Source organism: Eubalaena glacialis, chromosome 2 (genome assembly GCF_028564815.1).
Source record: "Eubalaena glacialis isolate mEubGla1 chromosome 2, mEubGla1.1.hap2.+ XY, whole genome shotgun sequence".
NCBI lineage: Eukaryota > Metazoa > Chordata > Mammalia > Artiodactyla > Balaenidae > Eubalaena > Eubalaena glacialis.
In genome coordinates, this window is record NC_083717.1 from 8,932,941 (window position 1) to 8,960,212 (window position 27,272).

Genomic DNA, 27,272 nt, shown 5'->3' on the forward strand with positions numbered 1-27,272 from the left:
TTGGTTCTGGAGCCAATTTTTATTTAACCAATTGTGAGAGCAGGAAATAAGACACGAAGCCTGAATCTTATATCTGCACAGACACGTCATCTCTACCTGTGTTCTCTGCTTCTCCCCTTCCTTGCCTCTTCCTCTCTTTTCTCCTCCCCCACCAAATACTAGGGAGAATTGGGCTTCTAACACTCATCATTCATTACAATATGACTTAGACACTAGGGGGCAGGGGAGAGCCAATTACATGCAATTCAGAAAAGCGGGAAGAAATGCACCCGAACCAAGTAACCAAGACCCTTCATTTATTATATTGCAGAACCAACCCCTGAAGGACAGGCAGCTGGAAATGGCTGGGATAGGATCTCTGGCTAGAAGGCAAGAGCAGCGTTCCTTAACGGAAGAGGGAATGGAATGGTGGAGGGAAAAACTGGAAAATGAATCAGGAGTGGATGGCTCTCAAGGTCTCAGGATTTAGAGGGGGCAGGGGGAGTAATCTATGCATTTTTGGAAATTATGTGCAAAACCTCACTCATTTCAATCAGTGAAGACAGGAAGAGAGAGGGATGTGAAAATGCAGTTAAAGAAAATAAACTGGTTTTATTTCCCTCCGTGTTATCTCTCATGTATCAAAGAGACAAAGGGAAAACTTAATTAATTTTGTAGCCTTTGCTACTCTCGGGGTGCAAACAATGAAATCTTCACTTTATAGCACCAAATTAATCACTTTTGTGCTTAAGAAAAAAGGGATTCGCCAGGGACAACACCACAGCATAGTGCGATCTTGTGGAATGTGGCTAAATTTTGGGTGGTGCAGAGCCAGAATTTCAGAAAGCATCATATCATTAATTGTATTTCAGTGGAGAGTACCCTCCTCGGCCGATCACACTCAGAGCCATGCATGCGGGGTGCTGCAGGAAGTGGGTCTCAGGGGGAGACCCAGGCTTGGTGGGGAGAGGGGAGACCCTCCCGGGGGCTTGCAGGGGACTTCTTAACTATGGGGTCTACTCCAACGAGCTTCCTTCCTTTTGAAATAACCGACTCACTTCTTCTTAAGTCAAACACCATGACTTGAATTTCTTGTGACCTTTTTTTCTTGCCAAAAAAGCTATGGTTTTTACCAAAGATTGTAAAAGACCACTGAAGAAAATAAATGATTATTGTAATGACTGTAGCACTAATTAACTAATGGAATAATAATGCACTCCCTATATTTCCAATTGCTCCTCTCAATTCAGATTCTGTTCTCCCCCAGCACTTGCCACCATATTATTCAGTTTGGGGGGATCACAGACCCCTCCGGGGAGCTGATAAAAGCTAGGAACTCTCTTCCCAGAAATGCACAAGTAGGTACAATTTTGCACGTAATTTCAGAAGGTTCATAGATCTCCCCCTGCCCTTTCTCTCCAAAAAAAAAAAAAGAAGAAAGAAATCCCTGAGACCTTGACTTAGCACTTGGTATTACAGCAATTCTCTTTCATTGATTGGGATCCTGACCTGTTCACAGAGTCCCAGCACTGAGCACAGCACCTGCAAACTAATAGCTGCTCAAAGATAAGGCTTATTGTTCACCTGACTTTTCAGGCAAGAATGATGGAATGAGGGACTTCCCTGGTGTCCAGTGGCTAGGGCTCCACGCTCCCAATGCAGGGGGCTGGGTTTGATCCCTGGTCAGGGAACTAGATCCTGCATGCCACAACTAAAGATCCCATGCTGCAACTAAAAAGAAAAAAAAAGATCCCGCATGAGGTAATAAAGATCCCATGTGCCACAACTAAAAAAAAAAAAGAGATCCTGCATGCAGCAACAAAGATCCCTCACAGCCAAATAAATAAATAAATATTAAAAAAAAAAAGAATGGTGAAATGAGAGAAATGATATTTAAAAACAGGGAGAAAGCATGTGTATGTCGCTCAAGAAAAAAAAAATTGATTGGCCTTTAAGCTGTTACCATTTTTACTGGGATTTGGATCACTGGAAAATTTCATAGTGTGAAAAAAGAGCCAGTTTCTCTTATATAGACAGGGATCTGCAGCCTTAGCCCTTGAGAGAGTTAGATTGATCTAGAAAGATGTGTAGTTACAAGAATAAGCCTAGGGACTTCCTTGGTAGGACAGTGGTTAAGAATCCGCCTGCCAATGCAGGGGTCCCAGGTTCGAGCCCTGGTCCGGGAAGATCCCACACGCTGCGGAGCAACTAAGCCTGTGCACCACAACTACTGAGCCTGCGCTCTAGAGCCTGCGTGCCGCAACTACTGAGCCTGCGCGCCTAGAGCCCGTGCTCTGCAACAAAAGAAGCCACCGCAAAGAGAAGCCCGTGCACCGCAACGAAGAGTAGCCCCCGCTCGCTGCAACTAGAGAAAGCCCACAAGCCCGCTCGCAAAAAAACAAACAAACAAAAAAACGAATAAGCCTAGATAGAGGCCTAGGGAAAAACAGAGAACGCCCCCAAAAGATCAGGATGCAGCTAAAATCTGCCTTAGGGATCTTGTTCCGTTCTAGAACCTGCCCACCAGGACGATGCTGGCTGCGAGGGGGTCGACAGTGAGTGGTTCCAGGCACAGACGCTACTTTGCTTTCCCACGAGAACTGCCAAGGCCCCATCTTTCCTTTCCAGGCTCTGAATTTATTACCTCCAGCACTCCTGCTTCTGGATCTGAATTTCTGCCCCACTCCGCCCCCCCACAGAAACCTAACTTCCGTAGGGGTTCTGACACTCGCCCCCAGGCCCTAAGCCCTGCTAGCACAGTTCTAGGGCTGCAAAGCCAGGCCTCCAGGGGGTGATGGGCGGTGCGGAAGGAACACTCGTGTAATCTGCTGGGGAGCAAGGGATGGCCTAGTGGATCCTAGTCTGGCCTGGGCTGAGAGGGAGGGAGAGGGGAGAGCAAGGTGTCCAGAAGGTGTCATCCTAATGGAAGCGAGCATTTGTAGTCCCTGCCTCGAGGTGGAGTGTAAGGGATAATGTCTCAGGCATCTGTGTGACCTCAACCTTGGTCCAACAGACTGTGACCCTTCCGGTCAGGCCTCATTTGTGTGAGAGGACAATGCAGATGGACAACACCCCACTTGGGGGAGGGGGAAGGTGGCTGCAGGAGGGTAAACCATCCTGCTATTTGCGGGGAAGCATAAGAAGCAGGCTGCGTTCTCAGTCACTTGACAAGTGCTTAGTGAATGCCTGCATCTTCGAGCGTGGCCTTGGGGGACAGATGGCCCGGGTTCAAATCCAAGTCCTCCACTTTCTGCCACTGTGACTTTGGACAAGTTACTCACTGTCTCTGTGCCTCTATTTCCTCACCTACAAATGGATAATAATGGTACCTACTCCATCCGGTGTTCTGAGGATTAAGTGAACTGATCTATGCCGCGCTCTTAGAAGCCTGCCTGGCATGCACACAGCAAGCGATTTGAAGCGTTAACTGCTGTCACTATGTTGAATCCATAGCCATGGTCCTTGCCTGCATGGAACTGACAGTCCATGAGGAAAGCAGAACAAACACTGTACAATCCACCCACCAAACTTAGCTACCGGAGCATCCAGACCTGCTTCCTCTTCTGTCTCCATCCAGGTGCCAGAATGCCTCGCCTCTCCCCTCCTTCCAGGATCTTGTTCTACCAGCTACCCTTCCTCTTTCCTACATCTTTAGTCTCCTTTGCTTTGCTTTATGCACCTGTTCAAAGCTTTTCAGGTTCTAAAAAACAAACCCCTCCTCCCCCTCAAGTAAATGTCTCTCTTCTTCTGCCCCTTCTACAGCACGCTTCTTAGAAGAGGTGTCTACACTCATTATCTGCACTTGCCAACCCACACTCACTCCTCGGCCCCCTACACCCCGTCTTCCACCTGCACTTAAGTACCCCAAGGCCACTAAATCCAATGATCTATTTTTGGTCCTTATGTCGATTTTCTGTAGCACATGACAATGTTGACTCCTCCTACCTTCTTACAATTTTCGTCCCCCAATTCCAGAGTAACTCTCTCCTGTCACTCCTACCACAGGCCAAAGAATGCACGAGGCACTGGGAGGCAAAGGTATTCAGTCTCCCCAGGAGCTCGTGGCTTTTAGTGGGAGGGGGGAGCGGGGGGAGGTGTGGAGGAGAGATTAGGTACATGGAATAATTGCAAATCAGCGGGATGAGTTCTAGGATAAGGACGAAAATAGGACGGTGCAGCTGGTTCCTTCAGGACGCTCAGGGGAGAACCCATTTCCTTGCCTTTTCCAGCTTCTGGAAGTTGCTCACATTGCTTGGTTTGTGGCGCCATATCACTGTGACCTCTGCTTCCTTTGTCACAACTCTTCAGGCTCTCTTGCCTCCCTTTTTTTCTGTATAAGGATCCTGGTGTTACACTGGTCCATCCAGATAATCCAGGAAAATCTCATCAAAAAAAAAAATCCTTAATGGGACTTCCCTGGTCGTCCAGTGGTTAAGACTCTGCGCTTCCACTGCAGGGGTCATGTGTTTGATCCCTGGTCAGGGAACTAAGGTCCCGCATGCTGTGCGGCATGGCCAAAAAAAAAAAAAATCCTTAACCACATCTGCAAAGTCCGTTTTGCCAGGTAAGGTAACACAGCTACAGGTGATTAGGATGTGGATATCTCTGGGGACCACAATGCTGCCTACCATAGATGCAGTTCTCCCTGGAGTAGCCAGACAGCTGTTCAGAGAGAAGACTCTCGGAGGGGAATTTTATAGGGTTAGTTCTTATTTGCCAGAAGGGGAGATAAGGTGGTACAAGCAAAGGACTAGCGCCTGACGAGAGGCTAAATGTAGAAAGAGAAGGTGAGCCTGGAGATCTGTAAGCACCCAGCATGGTTGCATGGCTGAAGAACAGGAAGAGGGTACCTTCTAGAGATTATATGAGAGAGGAAAAGTAGAAGCTGGATCGTGAAGGTTTTTGTTTTTTTTTTAACCATATTGAGTCTGAAATGTATCTGAAATGCATTTACTTGGCCAATGCCATTACTTTAGACTGTGCTATTTTTTCTTTAAAATGTTCTTTAGGGACTTCCCTGGTGGTCCAGTGGGAAAGACTCCATGCTCCCAATGCAGGGGGTCCAGTTGGATCCCTGGTTGGGGAACTAGATCCCGCATGCATGCCGCAACTAATAAGAGTCCGCATGCCTCAATTTAAAAAGGATCCTGCGTGCCACAACTAAGACCGGGTGCAGCCCAAATAAATAAATAAACCTTGGGAATTATCATTAAAAATAAATAAATAAAATAAAGCAAATATTCTAAAAAAAACAACTTTAAGTTGGCTCACTTTTTGTCCTAAAGAATAATGCCCACAAAATCACAGGTTTTATATGTTAGTTATATCTTTCCAGTGTGTGTTAAAATGTGTATGTAACTATAAAATGTTCTTCCCTGTACCCCCTAAAATCACGCACACCCATGAATGAGTACCATACTTTGAGAAATGGAGCCAGAGGCACGGAAACCACCTAAAGGTTTTGAGCAGGAAAGAAAGAACATGATCAGGGTTGCCTTGGATCAATATCCTTCCCGTAGCATTAATCACTTTGGACTGAACAGAGACCGGTGAAAATCACAGCAGAAAGCCCGTAAGTTAGGAGACTTCCACAGTAGTTGAGGGGAGAGATGAGACATGAACAGAGACAGGGACTGTGGGAGGGGAGGGGAGGGTTTGGATGTGAACAATACCAAGGCGGTAGAACTGACGGGTAACAGTGAAGACCGGAAATGGAAAGGGAGGAGCTGGGGATGACTGCCAGGGTTCTAGCGTGTGCAGTGCAGCAGATACCCGTCCATCCACCAAGATGGCACATAGAGGGGGAGCTGATGGGCGGGGGAGGGGGGCAGGGTTGGAAGGAAAAGAATTGCTTTGGTCTGGAACATGCTCAATTTGAAGCGTCTGTGGAACACTCATGTAAGTACTTGAATGCCTGTGTCTGTGGCTCTGGGGACTGGGGCATCATAGAGAGCCAAGCTGCCCAGCAGAAATAGGCTGTGAGCAACCTATGTCATTTTAAATGGTCAGGTGGCCATATTAAAAAAAAAAAAGTAAAGAGATAAAATGATATATTTTATGTAACGCAACATATCTAAAATATTCTATTTCAAGATGAATCAACAGAAAAATCACAAAGATATTTTACATTCTTTTTTCATTTTCAGTCTTCAAAATCCAGTGCATTTTTGACAGAGAGCACATCTCAGCTGGGACATTCCAGGCACTCAAAACGCATCACGGAGAGTGTTACCGTATTTATTGGACAGCACAGCTCTAGAAGCACTTGCTGTAGGCAGGCCAGGGTGGTCAGATGTTCACCTGGGGGATGGTGGAGGCTGAGGACCCTGGTCAGATACTGAGGGTGATCGGATTTGCTAAAACTGGATTTTACAAGGAAGCGCACAGATGAGTCTAGGAGAAGGTTCAGGAGCCTGAATGAAGTTTGGCCGAGCAAATCATCTTTGTCACAATTCCACCCATGACACCTGATCAATATAACCTTTGGAGTGGGGCTGGTAAATGCATATTTTTAACAAGCCTCCACCAGGTAATGCAACCCAGGAGACCCATCTTTCAGTTGGAGCCAGTAGGACCTGAGAACTCAGGGGAGATGGTTCCCAACAGGATGGGGCTCTGATGAGCCGCCTGGGGAAGACTCATAGAAAGAAAAATAGCTGATGGGGGGAAGCACAGAGAGAGGCTTGTGTTTAGGGCAAAGGAAGGGAAGGATGAGAGCTCTCGTGGAGTATCTGTCCCCAACACTGTAGCCTGGCTCCAGGCTAATCAGGGCATCGTGGCTTAGACCAGAGTCTACAAACTCTGCTCGGGAGAATCTGACTCAAGCTGTCCTGGAGCTGCCGGAGGGCTCCAACCCCAGGGGCTGGGGGAGGAAGGAGTGGGCTCTGAGGATGCTCGCCTCCCACACAAAGCGGGGATCAGCCTCTTGCTGGCCCAGACACTCAGTTTTGAAACTCCGCAGGGCTCTGTCCAAGGTCTCTTTCTTTTTCTTCCTCTACTCTCATTCCTGGTTAATCTCACCCCTTTCCGGGGCTTCAAACTCCATTTACATGCTGATGGTGCCCACATTTGCATCTCAGACTCAGTGCCCACCCCTACTCCAAGGGCCAGACCTCGTTTTACCAATTGCCTTCTGCCTAGAGTATCCGGCGGGCGCCTGAAATTTAACATTTCCAAAGCTGAACTGACCCCCAAACCTGTTTGCCTGCTAATAAGTTCCTGTTTCAACTAGTAGCCTCACTACTCACCCGGTTCCCCCCAAACTAGAAATCTGGGTGTCATCTTACGCTTCTTCCTCCAACCATACATGAAATCACCTGAAATTCCTTCCTTTGTCTGTATTCCTGCAACTTCAGTTCGGATACCCTCGACCCCATGCTTGACTAGTACAATTCCCTCCTCACTAGAGATGTGGCCCCATTCTCCCTTCTGGGAGAGGGCATCCTCCCAAATGTGGTACAGCCTTCTTTTACAGGCTAAACTTGTAAAACCCAAATCTGACAAACTCTGCTGACCACGGCATAAAGAGCAAACTCCTCAGCATGAAACACGCATCCTCACAGAGGGCCCTACTCACCTCTGTGGTCACCTTCCCCCAATCCCCAAAATCTTTTTTTCTAGTTGTGACATTTTTTTGTTAAAAGATAAACACAAAATATCAAAATGCCCCAAACAACTCACAAAATCGATTTTAAAAGGGGGGAGATGAGGGGAGTTAAGATATCTGTATCCTCCTTCCCTGATTCCGAAGGTCTGGAGTGTTGCCTGGGGACTGCCTGTACCTGCGTTTCCCCAGGCGATTCAGAGGCAAATCTAGGTTTGTCAACCAGTGGGTTATGCCACTCTGACAAAAGTCCAACACATCAAAGAATCTAGGCTACTATGTTCTTTCCTAACTTCCTGTAGAGCTGCAGAGAAAAGACAGAGAGGAGCCTGCATCAGCCTGGTCTCCTAGACCGCATCACGATTGCAGCCTCACCTAGATCAAAACCCTGGGGAATTGCCAAGCAGAAATTTTAAGAATGAAAAGGCCATGTGCGTAGCCTACAAACCTGACAACAGAACCTACAGCACCTTTCGGTTAAAAAACACTCCTGCCCCAAAATACATTTGGAAAACGTTGAACCACTCTAGAAAAGTTTGATCGGCATCCCCTCCGCCACTTCTCGGTTTTAAGGGAAGCCCTAAAAGACGTCATAGGAAAGCATTTTGCTTTATTTTATTCAGCAGTGCCTTAGAAAGTTGAAAACCTGAAAAAAGTAATCTCAGAAGCTGAATCGCTCCTATGGGTGTTCATTCAAACACAAACAGTATTAGGCTGCCATGTTTACTTGAACCCGTGGAGAGCAAACAATGTAACTGAGGAACCTTAAGCTTTGACTTCCTACCAAGCACATGAAACGTTCAAGAAACTTTGCAGGACGTGTGCACGTTCACTAATGCTCATATTAACTCCCGAGCCAGGCTGAACAATGGAAGGGAGACTCGTTATTAACGAAACGCGCCGTCTGTGTTTCGAAGTCCTTCATCGCAGCAGAGGGGGCCTTTCCTCTGCTCCGATTCGATTTTCAAATTGTTTCCACGCTCACTGTCTGCCGGTAGGAACAACGGCAGCGCTCGGGGGAGCAGGTACAGCGGCCCGCAGAATGCAGCGCGGTTGAGCCCGGCCAGGTTTTGGGACATTCCCGGCCCTTCCAGCGGATCAAGGAAAAGGAGGTGGCCCGGGCGCCAAAGGCTGCTGCCAATGCAACTCGCAACTTTTGAAATCAATCCTTTTTGCATCATGCAACGGATGCCACCTCTCCTCGGGCTTGCAACCCCCCACCCCTCCCCCGAGACCAATCATTGCCGCGCTCGGGCCTGCACATCGCCCCCGCCCCCTTGCCGGGCTGCACGCAGCTACCGAGCCGCTCCGGTCGCGGCCCGCCGCCTCTTAAAGGGAGGGAGCCGGCCCTTAAAGGCCCCTCGCGCGCGGCGCACGGCGCACGGCGGCCCCGTTCCCGGCAGGGGCCCGCCGAGCCAGGCCGAGCCCCCGCGGCGCCCAGGCGCGGCCCGGGGCCCTCCCGCCCTCCGCGCCGCCGCCGGGAGCGGCCTTTTTATTCAGGCGACGCTTAAGGGAGCCCGGCGGCGCCCGGTGCATTGTGGGAGCGGCGGAGTCCCGTTCGCGGGAGGAGGCGGAGGGCGCAAAGCGAACCGGTAAGCGCCTGGCTCGGGGAGGGGGGGCGAGACATCAGGCTTAAAGGGGAATATTCGTCCGCAGGCCCAGGGCGGCCGTGCGGATCCCCTCGCGGGCCGCCTGGGCGCGCCGGGAGCCGTGCACGGTCGGCGCTCTGCAGCGCAGCCTGGAGAGGGGCCGAGCCAGGGCTTGGTGGGGCCGCTTTAAAAAAGAAGCACCGCCCGCGCCGCCGCCGCCGCCGCCGCGCGGGGCCGGGGAAGGAGGGAGGGAGAAGAGGGCGGGGGAGGAGTGGAGGGGGAGGGCGGCGACGCAGGGGTTAATTTTTTCGCCCGCCGACATTTTTGTGTGGCGGCGGCGGCGGCCCGCGCGCGCGGCGGGAGAGCTCAGCCCGGTGCCCGGGGCGCGGCGCCCGGCGCCTCCGGGCCCTCCCCGCTCCCCCCCGTCCGCGCGCGCCCTCCCTCCGACCCCGCGGACGCAGCCTGACCCTGGGCGTCCCGGCCCGGCCGGCCTGCGAGCCGGGTGACCCGCCGCGGCCGGTGGGCCGTGCGCGCCTCACGCCCGCCCCGCGGCCTGGGCCGCGCGGTTCCCGCCGCTGCCGCCGGGACAGAGAGAGGGCGGGCGGGCATGGCCCCGCTGGCCGCCCCGCTCCGCCTCCACCGGGCCGCGCCGCACAAAGAGCTTGGGCCCGGGTGGCCTTTAAAGGCGGCAGCCGGGGATTTAAGGTGTCCCCGAGCGCTGCTCTGCGCGCACCGGCCGCCGCCCCGACGTGTGCTTCCCGGGGGGTGCGCCGCCTCTGCGCCCACGTCGCCGCGTCCCCCCCGTTGTTTATTTCCTAGGCTTGGGGACCTGGGGGGAGGTAGGTACCGGGCCGGGGCTGCCCCCTCTCCCGCCCCCACTTACCGTGCTCTCTCGGCTCTGCGACCAGCTTGGCGCCCTCGTTTGAAAAAATTAAAACGTGGCCGAGAAGGAAAGGGTTAACCGTTGTTTTTAAATATTCATGTCATTGTTTAAAGGTGTAAACAGGCGGCTTCGGGGTTGGAGTGGACTGCGTATTGTGCCAGCCCCCCACCATTAATTACGCCTTTCCTCACGTCCCCCTCCACCACCCCCCCCCCACTTTCTCATCCCGTCCAAAAAATGTAAGAATTTATTTTTTTTAGGATTCGGATGCGATGTGTGTGATTTACGTCCGTCGTTCCATTTGGAATTTTAAAACTCCTGAGTGCCTTTTGGGCTTAAGGTGTTTTAAACTTTTTGCCCTTAAAAACCTAGGAAGATTTAAAAGGAAGTTAGCCCCCTGAATTCCAAATGCCCCTCCCCGCCTTTTTTTTTTTTTTTTTTTTTGGATAGGGATTGGAGGTAGGAAAATAACTGGATGCCTCGTGAGTTGGATTTTTTTTTTTCCCCTGGTGGGAGTGAGGCGGTGTTAAGTGCGAGGCATTTGGTGAGGAAAGGACTGTTGTTTTTGTTCCAAACCCTTCCAAGTCAAACTGCTATTGGACTTTTCCTAACTCTAAAATGGCTTCAAAATTCCCAGCTCCATAACTTAGCTCTCCTGGCGCCCTCCTTTTGGACAGGTGGTTTTCTTGGAATGTCGGAAGGTTTACTCCTTTACGGTTGTAGGTTTCAAACGGAAATCATTGCTCACCCCAAACATGGTTTTGTAAAGACAGTTTGGATTACTGCCCAAATTCAGGCTCTAGGAGATTTATTTTAAATGAGTGATGGGCTTCGCAGGGGATCGAAAACTATAAATGGGAATTATGTTCTTAATGATAAATTTTATAGGGGAAACTGACCCTAAAACTTGGGGTGTCTGTAATTCTATGCCCAGTAAAGTATCAGTCTGGAAGTTTTGTAAACCCCGGGAGCACGTGGAAGGTTTTCGTTTAGCCCCAAAGGCTTCAAGCTTAGAAAAGTTTGTTCCAGAAACTTCCAGTGGTACCAAGTACCATAAATGCTAGTGATTTAGTACAGTTTATTTTATCACTTTAGGTCTGCAATGAAACAGTAATGAGCAGTAGCATATTTTATCAATGATGTGTGTGTGTACTAGTTTGTTGGGCGGGGTGTTTGCTTTCTAGGAAATAGCACTGAATTAAAACATCAGAAAACTTTCCACTGCTCTCTTATAGAGAATGAGCCTTGCTGTGTTTAACAGCCATTCCAGTTTTCAAGTTGTGTTCTTTAGAGAGGCTTCCTGTTAGTTTTGGATCATGTCATGTACTTCTGGCTCAGAGTGAAAACCTGTTTTTCTAAAATTGAACTTAGCATCGTAAAGAATTTCATCAAATGCATATCCACCAATGTCCTTTTCACGAAAAGTATCTGTTAGGCATATTATTTTTCTTTGTGAGATAGCAAAAGATGGCAAAAGGTCTTCCTGAAAAGTCACTTTAGCCAGGGCATTTAATTTCTAAACCATAGTACTTCCTGGTTGATAGGTGAAGTGACTAGTTTTCCTGTAATGCTGCCGGCTAGAAGAACGTTTGGGACTTTTTACTCAAGATGGCACTGTGTCCTGTAAGTCAGCTGGCCCATAGTTCCGTCTTCCTTGCAGCCCCTCAGAGCCACCATTATAACAACACAGATGTCAGATCTCCTTCCATAGAATATGTCTCTAACGGTACAGTCACCTTTTAAAATGACTTCTTCTAGCTTATGCATCACTGCGACAAACTATTGTGGTCCCAGATGGCTGTTTCCCTGTGGTCTTGGTAATTGCAGCCCTTTTCATGTTTACTTTTCACTGTTACATATTCGCTTACTAGATTCTTGGCTGGTACTGGTAAGAAGAACTCTTCTAATGGTGTCTTTGTGTTTCGGTGCTACCCAGGTGGATCTGTAAAGAAACCAGCCGCGTAGGAGAGGGAGGGGAGGAGCCCAGCGGTGAGGTGTGTGCGCCCAAGAACCATGTCTGCGCGGGAGTCCTTTAACCCGGAAAGTTATGAATTGGACAAGAGCTTCCGGTTAACCAGATTCACTGAACTGAAGGGCACCGGCTGCAAAGTGCCCCAAGATGTCCTGCAGAAATTGCTGGAATCCTTACAGGAGAACCACTTCCAAGAAGATGAGCAGTTTCTTGGAGCAGTTATGCCAAGGCTTGGTATGTGAACCGCTGTTTCTTTCATATTTCCCTGAGTAGAGCATCTTGGCTGCAATGTAGTCAGTGAGTCAAAAACTAGATTTCTCCTCCCATGTTGCCTTTTTTTTTTTAAATTTCTGCAAGAAGGATGCAAAGAGCAAAGCAATGGTAACTGTTACCTTATTGTAACTTATTTGGAGGAACTACTTGAAAAGCATCAAGAAATGTGCTCTAACCATTTTTAAACTGTTACTATGCGATTGAGACAATTGTATTACAGTAAAAGCATTTTTTATTAAATCAGAGTAGGAAAGGTGTCGTGCAGGACGCCTTTAAGCATCGTCCTGCAGGACTGGGAGAGCAGTGCCTGGCTTGGGAGCTCGGGGTTCCTGTGCAGCAGGCATTGTTTGAAAAGCTCCCATGGGGAGGAGGGAGACACAGCAGGTGAGAACACTGGACGGGGTCTGGACCCCAGGACGGCATCTGGACTTGAGAGCCGTGTTTCCTTGACCCAGCTCCTGCTGTCATTAGTGGTTTGCCTTTTCTCAAACACAGAGCTCAGAAAGAAATTCTAGGCTACTGGGATGCTGTTTGTTAGCTTCTCTTACGTCCTTTGTTAAGTACATGATGCAAGACTGTGATCACTTTGCCTTTTGAGTGTTTGACATGTATTCTAGGAGTTTGTGGGTGTTTTGTAGTTACGGTGTGTGAGTTGATCAGCTTTCTTACATAAGGTTTTAATTGCATTTCTTTTATGGTTACGTTCTGTCTTACAACATTGGTTTTGAACCTAGGGTACTCCTTTCTTTCCTGATGTAGAAAGCAGATAAACGCAGAGTTGCTTTGGGTGGGAGAGGAAAATTCACACCCTGCACTCTCAGGGCCTGTAGGGCTTGCAGGAGCTCAGTTAGAAAATCGTCCTCATCTAGCTGATGTCTCAGCGTGGAGAAATACCACATGAATGAGGTGGAGTGGATATCAGCTTGCTTGTCAAGAAATGAGAACATACTGAGAAGGGTCTTAGATAACTTTGTCGGGAAAGATAAGCTACCGAATGGGCAAAGACAAATGCAGTCAAAACCTCATGGATAAAGTAATCATTCCCCTCTGTAATCGCCCCCGTTGACTTATTGAGCACTCCATGGAGCTCAGGAAGGCCGGGTAACCTGTTCCCTGTTACTTAGTGGGGGTCAGGAACTGGCATCCACATCTTCCAATTCCTCCGCCCACCATACTGCTTGTCATCTGGTTTTTAAGTCCAGACGTGTTCATGGGGAGAGGAACTGCGTCAGCTGTAACTCAGCAGTGGCAAAAGGGGACAGATGTCGACAGCAAGGGTACAGGCAGGAGAAAGAGAAATAAACGTTACTCTGTGCAAGTTCGTAACCCTCCTGAGCCTCAGTTTTCCGATCTGTAAAATGGGGTAATACTACTCACTGTTTGCAACTGTTGTGAGTACCAGAAATTATCCGTGTATGTATGTATATGCACCGTGTGCATCTGTACCCATATACATAATACTTGTGTATGTATGTATATATGTATGTTTATATAATGTATACACACAAGTCTGTTGACCTGTTTTTTAAAATTTTTTTCTAAAAGAGTGTCATATTTCCTGGATTCTAAGGATGAACCGTAACAGTTGTTAAATATACACGTTTATTAAATGTATTCTAACTAAAGAAATGTTAAGATAAGTGTGTCTTAGTACTTGGTACCTCTGTTGCCTGATGCTTAGGAGCTGCCACGTGTTGATGGCTGCTGGCAGTGGGGACAGAGTGATGATTTGGGTTATTATTTTTTTCTTTGATGGATAGTTTCAGTCTTGCTGAAACCTAGAATTCCCCGTCACCGCCCGCTGATGATTACATACACCCTGCTCGGTCTGGTATTTGAGGCTCCCTCTACTCTGGCATTTATCTGCCCTCTGCCTGGACTGTCCCTCTCTCTCTCAACTTGATACCCTCGTTTGCAAGGCCCACGGCCTGTCCCATTCTCACCCTCTCTCTCTTCCTTTCTTGAAATTTGGTAGGTGATTTGTAAACCAGTCACTACAGACCAGTGCTGTCCCAAAGAAAGATGAGGTGAGCCACCTGTGTCATTTAAAATTTTCTAGTACAGATAGTTCCGTTTAAAAAAAAAAATAGAATCAGGGGAATTGAATTCTAATATATTTTATTTAACCCAGTATATAAAAACTATAATTTCAATGCATCATTAATATAAAACATTGCTAACAAGATGTTGGTTTTTCTCGGTACTACGTGTTTAAAATCGAGTGTGTGCACTTGCAGCGCATGTCACTTTGGAATTGCCCCATCTCACATGCTCGGTAACCACGTGTGGCTGGTGGTTCCCACGTGGACAGCCCTTGACCCTCCTTCTAACACGGAGTGGTGTCCTGGTGGAGAGAGAGGACTTGTAGGTGACGGAAGCTTCTTGTCAGCCCCAGGAGCGTGCTGGGGAGTCATGGTTCACACGCTCTGATGCTGGGTATCAAGAGAAATTAACTGCTTTACAAATCAAAAAGACTGAATTCCAGTTTAAGAGTCCCACATTACAAAACATTTAAAGCTAACTTTCAGCAACTCTTTTTAGTGTCTCTTTCAATAGTCCTATAGTTTATATGAAAATATAAAAGAAAACAGTATTTCTTCCCTCTTTTCCAAAGTGAGTGGTAATATACTTGGAATACCCAGTTGTTGGAATGATCAATTTGGGGAGCAGTCAATATGAGTTTAATTGTGGTTCTTGCCCTATTTCCTCTTGAGTGCTATAGAACGTCGTTAGAGGGCATTTCTGCATACATGCATCGTTGAGATGAATTATCACACACTTTCTGATCACTGGTAATGAGTGTTCCATTGTCACAAATTTGTGAGACTTGCCATTCTGAAGCAAAGTCCTCCATTCCCTAACTGGATCTTCCACCAAGAGTTTCTGCTTTGCCATCTAGTGTAGTAATAAAAAATCAGCCTGCCTTCACAGAGTGATCTTTCACTAAACTTGATTTTATTTTAGTGTTAGTAATAATGGATTGGGACTTGACACGGTGCTGGGGTAGTTGTGAAAGAAAGCTCACACGTAGTCCTCTCTGTGTGACTTGGGTGTGGTTTATTCTTACTCCGTTTGAAATTCTGAATCGAGAAGGTAAACATCTACCTGCTTCCTTTCGTACTTTATGGGATTTGTCCTTTGCTTTTGGCCATTGGGCTGCAAGGTTGAAATACTTCCTAAGGGCCAGAGGGCATCCTCTTGAGAGAGGTGAGTGTAGGAAAGCACTCCATTAGGCTTACCTGGTGAGAGGCCAGTCTGAATTTGAAGTGTTTGCATTACAGGTGATTTTTTTTAAAAATGTAGCCTGCAGTAGCTAGTCTTGACTGTTTCTAAACTGATTTCAGGAAAAGGGAACTGTTTCTAATTAGCCCATCAGTTATCTTTCTAAATGTTTAGAAACAATTTTTTTTTAAATTAATTAATTAATTTATTTATTTTTGGCTGTGTTGGGTCTTCGTTTCTGTGCCAGGGCTTTCTCTAGTTGCGGCGAGCTGGGGCCACCCTTCATCGCGGTGCGCGGACCTCTCACTATCGCGGCCTCTCTTGTTGCGGAGCACAGGCTCCAGACGCGCAGGCTCAGCAATTGTGGCTCACGGGCCCAGTTGCTCCGCGGCATGTGGGATCTTCCCAGACCAGGGCTCCAACCCGTGTCCCCTGCATTGGCAGGCGGAGTCTCAACGACTGCACCACCAGGGAAGCCCAGAAACAATTTTTAATAAGTTGAAATATATCCCATAGGCTTGTTAAGCAAATTTTTCTTTCCCTGCTCATTAAGTTAGTAGAGGTGACATAAGTTTCTCAGAGTGGAATGCATGGAATTTTAAGGTTTCTTGGGAGCCACAGTGTTTATATACATGCTTGATTGGAATCAATGAATACTTGTTCTAGCTTTGTCCTTTTTTTTCTTTCTTCTTTCCTGCCTTCCTTCCTCTCTCTCTCTTTCTTTCTCCCTTCCTTCCTTCCTTTCTTATTTTTGTCATTTTTGACTAAAATGTAGTATAATAGCATTTTTAAAATTATTTATTTATTTATTTATTTTTGGCTGTGTTGGGTCTTCATTGCTGTGCGCGGGCTTTCTCTAGTTGCGGCGAGCGGGGGCTACTCTTCATTGCGGTGCGCGAGCTTCTCATTGCAGTGGCTTCTCTTGTTGCGGAGCACGGGCTGTAGGCGCGCAGGCTTCAGTAGTTGTGGCATGTGGGCTCAACAGTTGTGGCTCACAGGCTCTAGAGCGCAGGCTCAGTAGTTGTGGCGCACGGACTTAGTTGTTCTGCGGCATGTGGGATCTTCCCAGACCAGGGCTCCAACCCGTGTCCCCTGCATTGGCAGGCGGAGTCTCAACGACTGCACCACCAGGGAAGCCCAGAAACAATTTTTAATAAGTTGAAATATATCCCATAGGCTTGTTAAGCAAATTTTTCTTTCCCTGCTCATTAAGTTAGTAGAGGTGACATAAGTTTCTCAGAGTGGAATGCATGGAATTTTAAGGTTTCTTGGGAGCCACAGTGTTTATATACATGCTTGATTGGAATCAATGAATACTTGTTCTAGCTTTGTCCTTTTCTTTCTTTCTTCTTTCCTGCCTTCCTTCCTCTCTCTCTCTTTCTTTCTCCCTTCCTTCCTTCCTTTCTTATTTTTGTCATTTTTGACTAAAATGTAGTATAATAGCATTTTAAAAATTATTTATTTATTTATTTATTTTTGGCTGTGTTGGGTCTTCATTGCTGTGCGCGGGCTTTCTCTAGTTGCGGCGAGCGGGGGCTACTCTTCATTGCGGTGCGCGAGCTTCTCATTGCAGTGGCTTCTCTTGTTGCGGAGCACGGGCTGTAGGCGCGCAGGCTTCAGTAGTTGTGGCATGTGGGCTCAACAGTTGTGGCTCACAGGCTCTAGAGCGCAGGCTCAGTAGTTGTGGCGCACGGACTTAGTTGTTCTGCGGCATGTGGGATCTTCCCAGACCAGGGCTCGAACCCATGTCCCCTGCATTGGCAGGCGGATTCTTAACCACTGCGCCACCAGGGAAGCCCTATAATAACATTTTATATGTGTAAAATATTTTACAGATTTTCTGTTGGAAAAACAGAATGATACCCAAAGATATACTCCTAAGTAACTATGGAGAAGACAACCCAAGTTCCATTTGTGCTGTCCTCATCTTTACAGAAATTCTATATGGTGCCAGTCACATGATACAGTAACACAAAGGAAAATTTCTGTTCAAGGCATCATTAAAGTCTAAAAATTGTACCATGTTGAAGTTGAGTCTTTATGACTAACAAATTGTGTTCTCATTTTCTATCTTAAGCTAGTTTTGTTTCACGTTTATTTCAGTTATGCTTCTTAATAGGAAACACATTGCTTTGTTGGCGGTGAGCAGTGTTCCATAAGTGTCTTATGCAAAACCCCTCCTATTCAGAACACTGCAGGTACAAAATGACATGGCTCTTCCTGTTGACTTTTGGATGATGATGACCCCCATCTTTGCAGGCATCGGGATGGATACCTGTGTCATTCCTCTGAGGCACGGCGGTCTTTCCTTGGTTCAAACCACAGATTACATTTATCCCATCGTCGATGACCCTTACATGATGGTAAGTTTAACCGACGTGTTTTTACATCTGGAACTGCTTACTCGTTTGGTTTTGGGTGGTGGCTGGGGTTTTGTTATTCGTGTGTGGGTTTTTTTGTTTTCGTTCTACACAAATTGCTCTCATCCTACCCCTGCCCTGACTCCCGTGGTTGTGGATCTGATCTGGTCGATCCCTTGCTCACACTTGGCACCGTGCATGAGGCAGGCAGTTAAGGTGGATGGGGGGCGTCCCCTGCTGCTTTCGTACCTGCCTGTGTGTCTGTGCCAGAACACCTATGGTCTGTTAAGCGTGTCTGTTGACTGATGTGTTTGTAGTTTTCTTCATTTCTTCGTACTTCTCTTTCTTTGACATTTGTACACGCCACGCCCCTGTGTCTCACCGTCCTCTGAAACAGGACTGATCCTAGATGTCTCTGTCCAGAAAGAAAGAGCTTAGCACCTCCGCACCGTCAAACCTGCCCGTTTATTCTGATCCTGGTCACTCCCCTCGCCGTGTCTTATTCCACTGTTTAGCGTGTGCATCTGCCTACTGACCACGCTCTGCTCAGACACCCCCTCCTGCTCATCGCAGGGCTGCTGCCAGCAGCCCCTCCTCCTTCCCAGCTGGACCCTCCACCCTGGCAGCTGGGAGGAGCCGATGGAGAGATTGGCAACATCCTACCATTAGAAAGTGCCGGAGGCCCTTCCTTGTGCCAAGGGCACTGGGATCAAGCCGCACACATAGGGCCTGAGGCCGGGAGGTCTGAAGGTGGGGAGGGTTGCTCACCTCTTTGGGTACCCGCGACAAGCACGCACGCTCCCAGAAACCTGTTTCTCGCCTCTCCTCTGGCGCAGTGCTCCTGAGAGCCTGCGCACGCCACGCGCCCGGTGTCCCACCTGTCCGGGGGCCCAGGTGGCTAGAACCAGAGTTCATCCTCTGCCAGCATCTCGAGCGCCCACACAGAAGGGGCAGCAGATTGCTGCAGCCCGAACCTGTGGTTGGCGCCTCCCAGCTGCTGACCCCGCTGCGCCTGTGACCTCGAGTGAGTCACAGGAGGTGATCAGGCTCCCTGCCGACCTGCCAGGAAGTCGTGAGACAACATAAACGGGCAGTGAAACGGCCACTGGAAGTGATAGTAACTTGTGGTTTGATTACCCTTATGTCAGAAAGAAAAATTGGTCACTTTCTCCTTTACTGTCTAGAGAAAGGCAACTTTAAAAATTTTTTTAAATGTCTGTTGGCAGTAGAAAATCTTTATTACCACATTTCTGTTGAGTACTGTTTCAAAGTTCCTCAATAAAACCTTATAGTTTACTGGGAAATGCTTCTCTTTGTCTTTAGAAAACAATCTGCTTTCAGGCCTAGGTGTTGTTTATTTCTTCTGTCTTTTTGTTTCTCAACCAAGATGATTTTCCTGTTTATCTCGTACAAGAAGCTCCCAAAATTTCTCCGTCCAAGTATATAAAACCCGTCTTCTCTATAACCAATAAAGTTGACACTTTTAAGGATCTGTTCAGGATAAGTGGCTGTTTCCACGTTTTCTTTAGGACAGTTGTTCCCCAGCACTTTCATTTTGGCGCCTCTGAAACCAGCCACTCCAGGCTTTTCCCCGACACCTCCCCGCTCCCTGTTCCGCACCTAAATTAACTGCAGACTTCTCCCTAAACGTTAGAATGGGAAAGAACCTGGAAACGATGTGTGCTGCCCGAGAAAGGAGAGGTGGTAACGGGAATGTCCGCGAGTGGGACTGTGATGGAGGAAAGGCGGGGAGTCTGTGACGCACGGAAGCCGAGGACCACGTCCTGGAAAGTCCCCTCCTGGGTGCCCTGGAAAGTCCCCCGTGGTGCCTGCTCACGTCTCCCCTCTCTTCCAGGGCAGGATAGCCTGTGCCAACGTCCTCAGCGACCTCTACGCCATGGGGGTCACAGAGTGCGACAACATGCTGATGCTCCTTGGAATCAGCAATAAGATGACCGACAGGGTAAGCAGGAGCCGGTCCGGCTGCATCCTCGGCCACGGTTGTGGTCCTGTCACTTGTCTGGTTGGCCTCCTTTCCTGCTGTGAAGTCAGGCTGTCCACGGCCCATCCGCCCTCTGCTTGTTGGCAGCTGGCAGCGAATTAAAACAGGCTGGCCTATTCGTGTCTCCATCCCCACCACCTGCTTCCCTTTCTCTCTCCTGGCGAACTGAAGCCAGCATGTTTGCGTGTGTGTTTGCTGTGGTGACGTTTAAGCCGCAGTGACAGCACCTCTGGGCCAGGCCTGGCAGCCCAGGGTGCGGCGCCGAGGCCAGGCACCCACCTCTTCGGTCGCGGTTGGCTGGTGACGTAGACAGTGGTGGGGCTGGGGTGTCCCGTGCTTCCCGTGCTAACCCGCTAGCATCTGTGGCCTCGTCCCCTGACCTCTTCCTTGGCCCAGAGATGAATTCCTGTTTAGATTATTTTTGACAGGTAATTGGTTTCGTCCCCGCCAAACGTTTGCCCTGCGCATAGGACTGAGCATTCAGCAGGCCCTTCTCTGCCCTCACAGCGTGCTCTCGGGCCACTGCTTGTACACAGACACCTGGAGCGGGCGCATGGGCACGCGTTAGCTGGTCACGGCATGGTTAAGGGCCGTTCAGAGAGCTGGCTCAGACACAGGGCAGCGCTGTGCGCCCAGCCTGTTCCGGTGTTTACTCCTCTGTCGTCTGGGCTACATTCACGTTGTGACCTAGAGCCTCTTCCAACTTTTGATAAAAGGGCTACAATGTGAAGTGTTCCCTGCCTCTTCTGTAAACTCTCAGGGCTTCCTGTAAGGGCTTTATGATCTTTTTATAACTACAGGTGTAGACTCTCTTTTCTGGGTTTTGAACTGAATGATGTGACTTTTAATTTGTGTCCTTTTAAACCGTAGGAAAGGGATAAAGTGATGCCCCTAATTATACAGGGTTTTAAAGATGCAGCAGAGGAGGCCGGAACATCTGTAACCGGCGGCCAAACAGTGCTAAATCCCTGGATTGTTTTAGGAGGTGTGGCTACAACTGTCTGCCAGCCCAACGAATTTATCATGTAAGTTGATTTTGGTTTCATGTCCCCTGGCCAGGTTCTCTCTCTCTCTCTTTTTTTTTAAAAATATATTTATTGAGATGCTAATTCACATACCATAGAGTTCACTTACTTAAAGTGTTTATAAATTCAGTGGTCTTTGGTATAGTCACAGGGTTTTGCAACCCTCACGAGAGTCGACTTCATGACACTTTTATTGCCCCAGCGAGAAACTCCCATCCACCCCCTCGGCTGTCACACCCCACCGCCAGCCCCCATCTCCATCCCCCAGCTCCATCCCGGCTTCTTTCACTTCACAGAATATTTGCATAATTTTTTTAAGGTGCATCCATTTTGCAGCATGTATCAGTACCTCATCCCTGTTCATAAAAAAGTTTTAGATTTTTTTTACTGAAGTATAATTCATATAACAAAATTTCACATAACATGAAATTTAGCTTTTTAAAGTACACAATTCATTGGTTTTTAGTATTCACGAAGTTGCGCAACCATCACCACTATCCAATTCCAGAACATTTCCGTCTCCCCAAGAAAGAAACCTTGTATCCACAGCAGCCACTCCCAACTCCCTCCTCCCCCATCCCCTGGAAGCCACAGATCTACTTTCTGTCTCATGGATTTGCCTGTTTTAGACATTTCATATAAATGGAATCATGCAACATGTGATGTTTTATGTCTGGCTTCTTTCACTTAGCATGTTTTTAGGGTTCATCCATGTTGCATGTCTGTCACTACTTCATTCCTTTTTATGGGTGAATAACATTCCATTGTATGGACAGACCACAGTTTATTCATCCAGTCATAGGTCATGGACCTTTGAGTTATTTCCACCTGTGGTGAGTGATGCTGCTATAAACATTCGTGTGCAAGTTTTTTGTGTGGATATACATTCCAATTCCCTGGGGTAGATACCTAAGAATTACTGGGTCATGTGGTAACTATTTAACTTGAACAAACTAAGGCAGCTCCCCACAGCCATGGATGGGACCCTGATGTCTCCACATCCTCACCAGGACTTGTTTTACTGTCTTTTTGGTAATAGCTGTCTTAGTGGGTATGAGGCGATATCTCACTGGGTTTTGATTTGCATTTCCCTGGTGGTCAATGCTATGAGCATCTTTTCTTGTGCCCTCTGGCCATTTCTAGATCCTTGGAGAAGTTTCTCTCTTAACACAAGTTGGCCCTTTTCGTGTTTGATGTCTTGTTAAGAAAAGCCACCTTGTCCTATTCTCAGAGGAAGCAAAAGCTCCATTTGTTTTATCTGATTTTGTGAGCCGGCACTGTGTTCAGAATTCCGGGGGTGTGAAAGGCCCTGTGGTGCAGAATCCCTCACCCGCCCTCAGTCATCAGTGTCCCTTCTTGAGGCAAACACTTTTACCAGTCTTGGATATTTTTAACCAAGTAACTCTTGACATTCAGATCATCTTCAGTCACGTTGACAATACACATAGTACTCCAGCGCATATAGATCATCTGGCATGTGTGACTCTTGGTAAGAAATTTTTCAAAATGGAATTGCTGGGTCCAGTGCCTGTGCACCATAAATCTGATCGATGTCTTCAGTTTGCCCTTCATAGAGGCTCCACCAGCAATAGGTGAGAGTGCTGGGTTCCCCCATCCTAACTAGCACAGCCTGGTGACAGCCTCCTTGGTCTTTGCCTTACTCCTGTGAGTAAGGGTGAGTGTAATTTTCATGTATTCATGTCTTTGGTCCATTTTTTGACTGATGGGTGCATCCATGTTAAGGGTCTTGCCTTTTACCTACATCCAGGTTTTATTTTCCTATGTTTTATGTTGGTAGTTCTCAAACTTTCCACTTAGATGGGACAAGAGAACTTCCATCTGTCTCACCCATTCCAGCTTTCCCATAGAAAAGGAACCCAGCGGTAGCCAAAAAATGAGAGAGGAAAAAATAATAAAACAGGCTTCAATGAATTTTTTGTCAACAACATGTATGCTTACTTTGTAAATAAGAAGGCACCTATGCAGGTGATTATATTTTGTAAAAGACTGCCCACAAACTTAAAAATAACCCAGCAATTTTATCATACTTCACTTGCTGATACAAATTTGTAGGTTGCACGTAACCAGTGACACACAAGAGCACATCAGCTCTCAGGTACAGTTGAGTCAGAATTGAAAGACATTTATGTCTTAAGGTCCCGTTTTTGGAAAAAGAGTTTCTGGTATATCCTCCCAGAATTAATATTTTCCAAAGCTAACAATGGATATAGATACTACAGGATGAGTCGAGGAGCTAGTTGTTGATTTTTAATCTGTGCCCCTGGCTTTTTAATCGACTTGTATGAGTATTTGAGTTGTTCGCTGTCAGGGGACGGGATGGCTGTGTGGACAGTTCCTTGAACTTGGACAAGAAAGACATGAGTGCTAGACCCATGTCCTGGTCGTGAAGATACAAGTGAGATGGGAGTTTTGTCTGAGGGGGGACAGTCTTTCTGCTTTTAGGGCTGCCTTTTTTAGTATTTGCCTTCTTTCTTTAAGACAGGGACCAACCAGGGACCCTGTGTACCAAGTAGGAAACTTAACTGGTCATAACTCTGAGTTTGAAACATTGATGCTGAAATCACCAAAACATTAGACCCACAGATTCTAGCCAAATCCCACATCCTGAGAAATCCCACCTGCATCTCTATCATATAAGTGATTGTAAAAAAAAGAAAGAGAGAGAGAGGGAAAGAAAGAGAGAGAGGAGAGAGAGAGAGAGAAAGGAAGGAAAGAAAAAGAACAACAGTTTTTGTTCCAGAAGTCTTGTTGCCTCAGAACCCTGGTGGGTCTGTGTTGAAAAGTACACGAGAGCATGGCTGAATCAGGGCCTGATGAGGCCTTTGAAGACTAAGCGATTTGCTTTTCTGTGACACTAATAAGTCACTGGCCTAAGTGTTGTCGAAGTCTGTGGCCTCCTCACTTTTCATTTAATGTTTTGTTCATCAGTCATCCTAGTAGTAAACGGCAAAGCTCTAATACATGGCATTAGTTGGCTTAAATATAAGTGAGTGTTTGCGAACACACATGTGGTTTTACCAGCCTTTTCTTTCTCCTGTTTAACCGATTTTGATGAACTTATCTCCTCGGTTGATTTGACAAGGACCTGCCTGTGCTCTCTTCTTCAGGCCGGATAACGCAGTGCCAGGAGACGTGCTCGTGCTGACCAAGCCCTTGGGGACGCAGGTGGCTGTGGCCGTGCACCAGTGGCTGGACATTGTGAGTGACCTTCACCTTCCGGTGTCAGCAGTGTGGTTTCTAAAATAAGCTCTTCTAGTTTTAGTACCAGGGAGTGTGCTGTCCATCTAGGCCTTCAGAAATCCTGGGAATTGTCCCTATTCTTTTATTAGATCCAGGTTTCATGTATTGAATGCTTGAAGTAGATAAGCCCCTGCTCGGGGTTCAGAGATAATCCATAATGAGAATTTGGGGGACAGTGAGTGCGGTTTATCTGTTCATTTGGTGCTGAGATGGGTGTGTTTTTCATACTTAAACATCACTAAAAAATAATACAGAGGAGGCAGTTCCCTGGCAGTCCAGTGGTTAGGACTCCACACTTTCACTGCCAAGGGCCCAGGTTCAATCCCTGGTCGGGAACTAAGATCCCGCGAGCCGTGTGACGGGGCCAAAATAATAACAATACAGAGGAGAATGTGTGCAAGGTTTGATATTTGAGGTATAAATAAGGCCAGGCTTATTGACAGTTTAAATTATTTTCGTCATGAGTTTTTTGGTCATTTCTGGTTATTGTTTTGTCTTTTTAAGCTAATTAGTAACTCAGAACATTTTGATAAATAATTATGTCGTGGAGAAAGCATCTAGAATATGAAGATATTTATCCTGAGTCACTTTCCAAGTGAGCTATGATCAGTCGTTCTTCATTTAAGACTTTTCATTGCCATAACAACTCAAAAATTAATATGATTGTGGTATATTCTCACATATCTCAGTGCTTTTAATTTCTACCACTGTCATCTGAAACCATCAGTCCTGAGAAACAATTGAAAAAGAACAATTTTATGTTGTTCATCAACCAGGTATATCTTAGCTTGACAAACAGAGCAGAGAAAATCTCTTAAGGAGGCCGCATTCTTTAGTTATTTTTCCCTTCTCATCCAGTGAGGATGGGGAGATTTCCCATCGGGTGTGATCACCTGTGAGTCAGACCACAGGGCTTTTATAGGGCAGTAATCCAGAGGTGCTTTCCAATACGACTGCCCAGGTGAGGCAGAGGGGGGTCCAGGAGGCGGGGCTCTGGGATCCTTCTGTTTGCCCCACCCCCAACTTGACACTGCCTTTGCTTTTTTTTAACCAGTTTCTTAAAGATGCTCAGAATTGAAAAAAGCAAGTTTCAAAGACAAAGTAACAGCACAATACCCTTTCATAAAGGTCAGAAGCAACCCAAGAGTATTGTTTGGGCATCTATACGTACGAGGATACTATTTTTTGAAAGGCAGGGAAATGACAAGTATAAAATTCAGAATCATTGTTACCTCTGGGGGAGAGATGCGGGCAGGGGGATAAGGGAGGGACGCAGAGATAGACTTAAGTTACTGTGTTGGGCAGTAGATATTGGGTATTACCAAGAAAGGAACGAATGCACGAATGCTGGCTATTAAAATGGACCGTGATGACTGTGTGTCAGGAACTCAGCATCGTGATGCCAGATCCTCTGAAAATCAGACTGAGCAAGAAGGGGGAAGACGGCAGTCTTCCAGAGGATGTGCTTTGTGGTCACCCATGCCGTCCTCATAGCTGATACAGTTGAAGTTGTTTCCCATTCATTTGTCCCTCAAGAGGACTTGATCCCAGAATTCAGGGAAAGTCAGTAAGAGTATAAATTACATGAAAAATGAAAGCCATCCGCTTACTAGGGGAGATGGAGAAGAGAACCCAAGGACATTCAAAACTGTCTTGCTGGTTTCATGTTTCCAGTACACTGCAGTGTTTGACTGCAGAGGTGTGGCTGAGGACAGAGAAGATGCCGGATGATATGTCTAATGGACACCTAAAGCAGTAGTCACGGGGGGAAGAGCTAGAAAACTTAATATTGTGTGCAGAATTAGGGAAGCAGAACTCCCCAGAAGATGGCTAAGGAAAAAAGACGCTCTTCCAGTGGTTAGAAACAGAGACTGATTACGCTTTTTCTCTCTTTGCTCCCTCGCCTGTGTTCCTGTCATTAGCCTGAGAAGTGGAATAAAATCAAGCTGGTGGTCACCCAGGAGGACGTGGAGCTGGCGTACCAGGAGGCGATGATGAACATGGCCAGGCTCAACAGGACAGGTGCGGCCAGGGCTCGCCTCGCAGGGGTTGGCCAGCTTTCTGAGCAGGGCCAGGACGGGAGACACTTTAGGCTTTGTGGGCCACAGACAGTCTCAGTTGCATTGATTTTCTTTTCCCCCCCCTGACTCTTTTAACACGTTTTTTTAAAAAAAAACAGAAAACAAAAAACCAAAATACATTTTTAGCTGGAGGAACTGGCCATGGGCCAGGTTGGGCCAGTGACTGCAGAGCCCCCTCTGCCGGTGCCTGGAGCACCGGTGGGACTCCAGCTACGTCGCATGTTCTTGACAGAAGCATGGGGTAAATGTGACTCACCTTAGAGGAGGCAGACGGCTGGCCACTGGCCTGAACGGTGCGCTAGGTCAGGTGGTGAGGCTGTGAGCGTTTGCCCCCAGCCACTCCTCTCTGACCTGTGCGTCTGGAGTTCTCCAGGACACTGCGCCTGTGCCGGTGTCTGTGTCCCCTGTGGCTTAGGATCGCTCACCGTGGGGGCAGTGCCAGGCACCGGGGAGAAGCAGAGAAGTATGGATGAAGTCATCAGTTCACTTTCTGAATCTATGAAACGGAGAGCTGAGGTCACATTTCCTCTCTGTTGCTTCAAATTCTACATTCCTGTGATGATGGGCAGCATTGAATTCCTCTGCACCCCAATAAAAATAGAAGAGAAATTTATACAGCATGTTTTCAGAAATACTTGACTGACTTATTAATTTAAAGTGTTAACCTGGTCATATTTTTAATTCCCAGATTTGTGTATATAAATGAGTAATGACACTCATGCCATAATTTTTTCTTGACATTTCATTTCTAGTTCTAGCTTCTTAATACTGAGAAAGTAATAATAATAATAGTGGTTACCATTGATTTGGTAGTTATTATGTACCAGGAACCTGACATATTTTCTCATTTAATTCTTCCGACAACCTTATCAAGGTAGCTACTGTTACTCTCATTTCACAGGGAGGTTAAGTAACTTGCTCAAGGTCACACAGCTAATCGATGGGGACCTAGGATTTGAAGCCAGATACGCTTTTAATGCTTTGAAACTACTGCTTATAATGCCTTTAAGTGTTATATTCTA

At 47.2% G+C, this 27,272-nt stretch overlaps 1 protein-coding gene and 1 long non-coding RNA gene across 8 annotated transcripts in view; one reads left to right on the top strand and one right to left on the bottom strand.

The window, feature by feature from the left end:
- The window catches only part of LOC133082041 (uncharacterized), a 64,890-nt gene extending 54,788 nt beyond the window's left edge, over positions 1-10,102 (bottom strand). For all 4 annotated transcript variants that reach the window (XR_009698903.1, XR_009698906.1, XR_009698907.1 and 1 more), the window contains exon 1: positions 10,055-10,102. This is a non-coding gene — a long non-coding RNA (uncharacterized LOC133082041). The remainder of the gene's footprint in view (positions 1-10,054) is intronic.
- SEPHS1 (selenophosphate synthetase 1) overlaps positions 9,034-27,272 on the top strand; it is a 29,629-nt gene continuing 11,390 nt past the window's right edge. The window contains exons 1-8 of one of the 4 annotated variants that reach the window (XM_061178434.1): positions 9,727-10,010; positions 11,813-11,871; positions 11,991-12,260; positions 17,781-17,884; positions 19,737-19,844; positions 20,754-20,908; positions 24,037-24,127; positions 26,092-26,191. In XM_061178434.1, coding sequence (XP_061034417.1) covers positions 12,068-12,260; positions 17,781-17,884; positions 19,737-19,844; positions 20,754-20,908; positions 24,037-24,127; positions 26,092-26,191 — 751 coding nt within the window. In that variant the 5' untranslated portion in view covers positions 9,727-10,010; positions 11,813-11,871; positions 11,991-12,067. Of the gene's footprint in view, positions 9,175-9,726; positions 10,011-11,662; positions 11,678-11,812; positions 11,872-11,990; positions 12,261-17,780; positions 17,885-19,736; positions 19,845-20,753; positions 20,909-24,036; positions 24,128-26,091; positions 26,192-27,272 lie in introns of those variants that run through there. The other 3 variants (XM_061178426.1, XM_061178415.1, XM_061178418.1) reach the window with 3 other exon arrangements.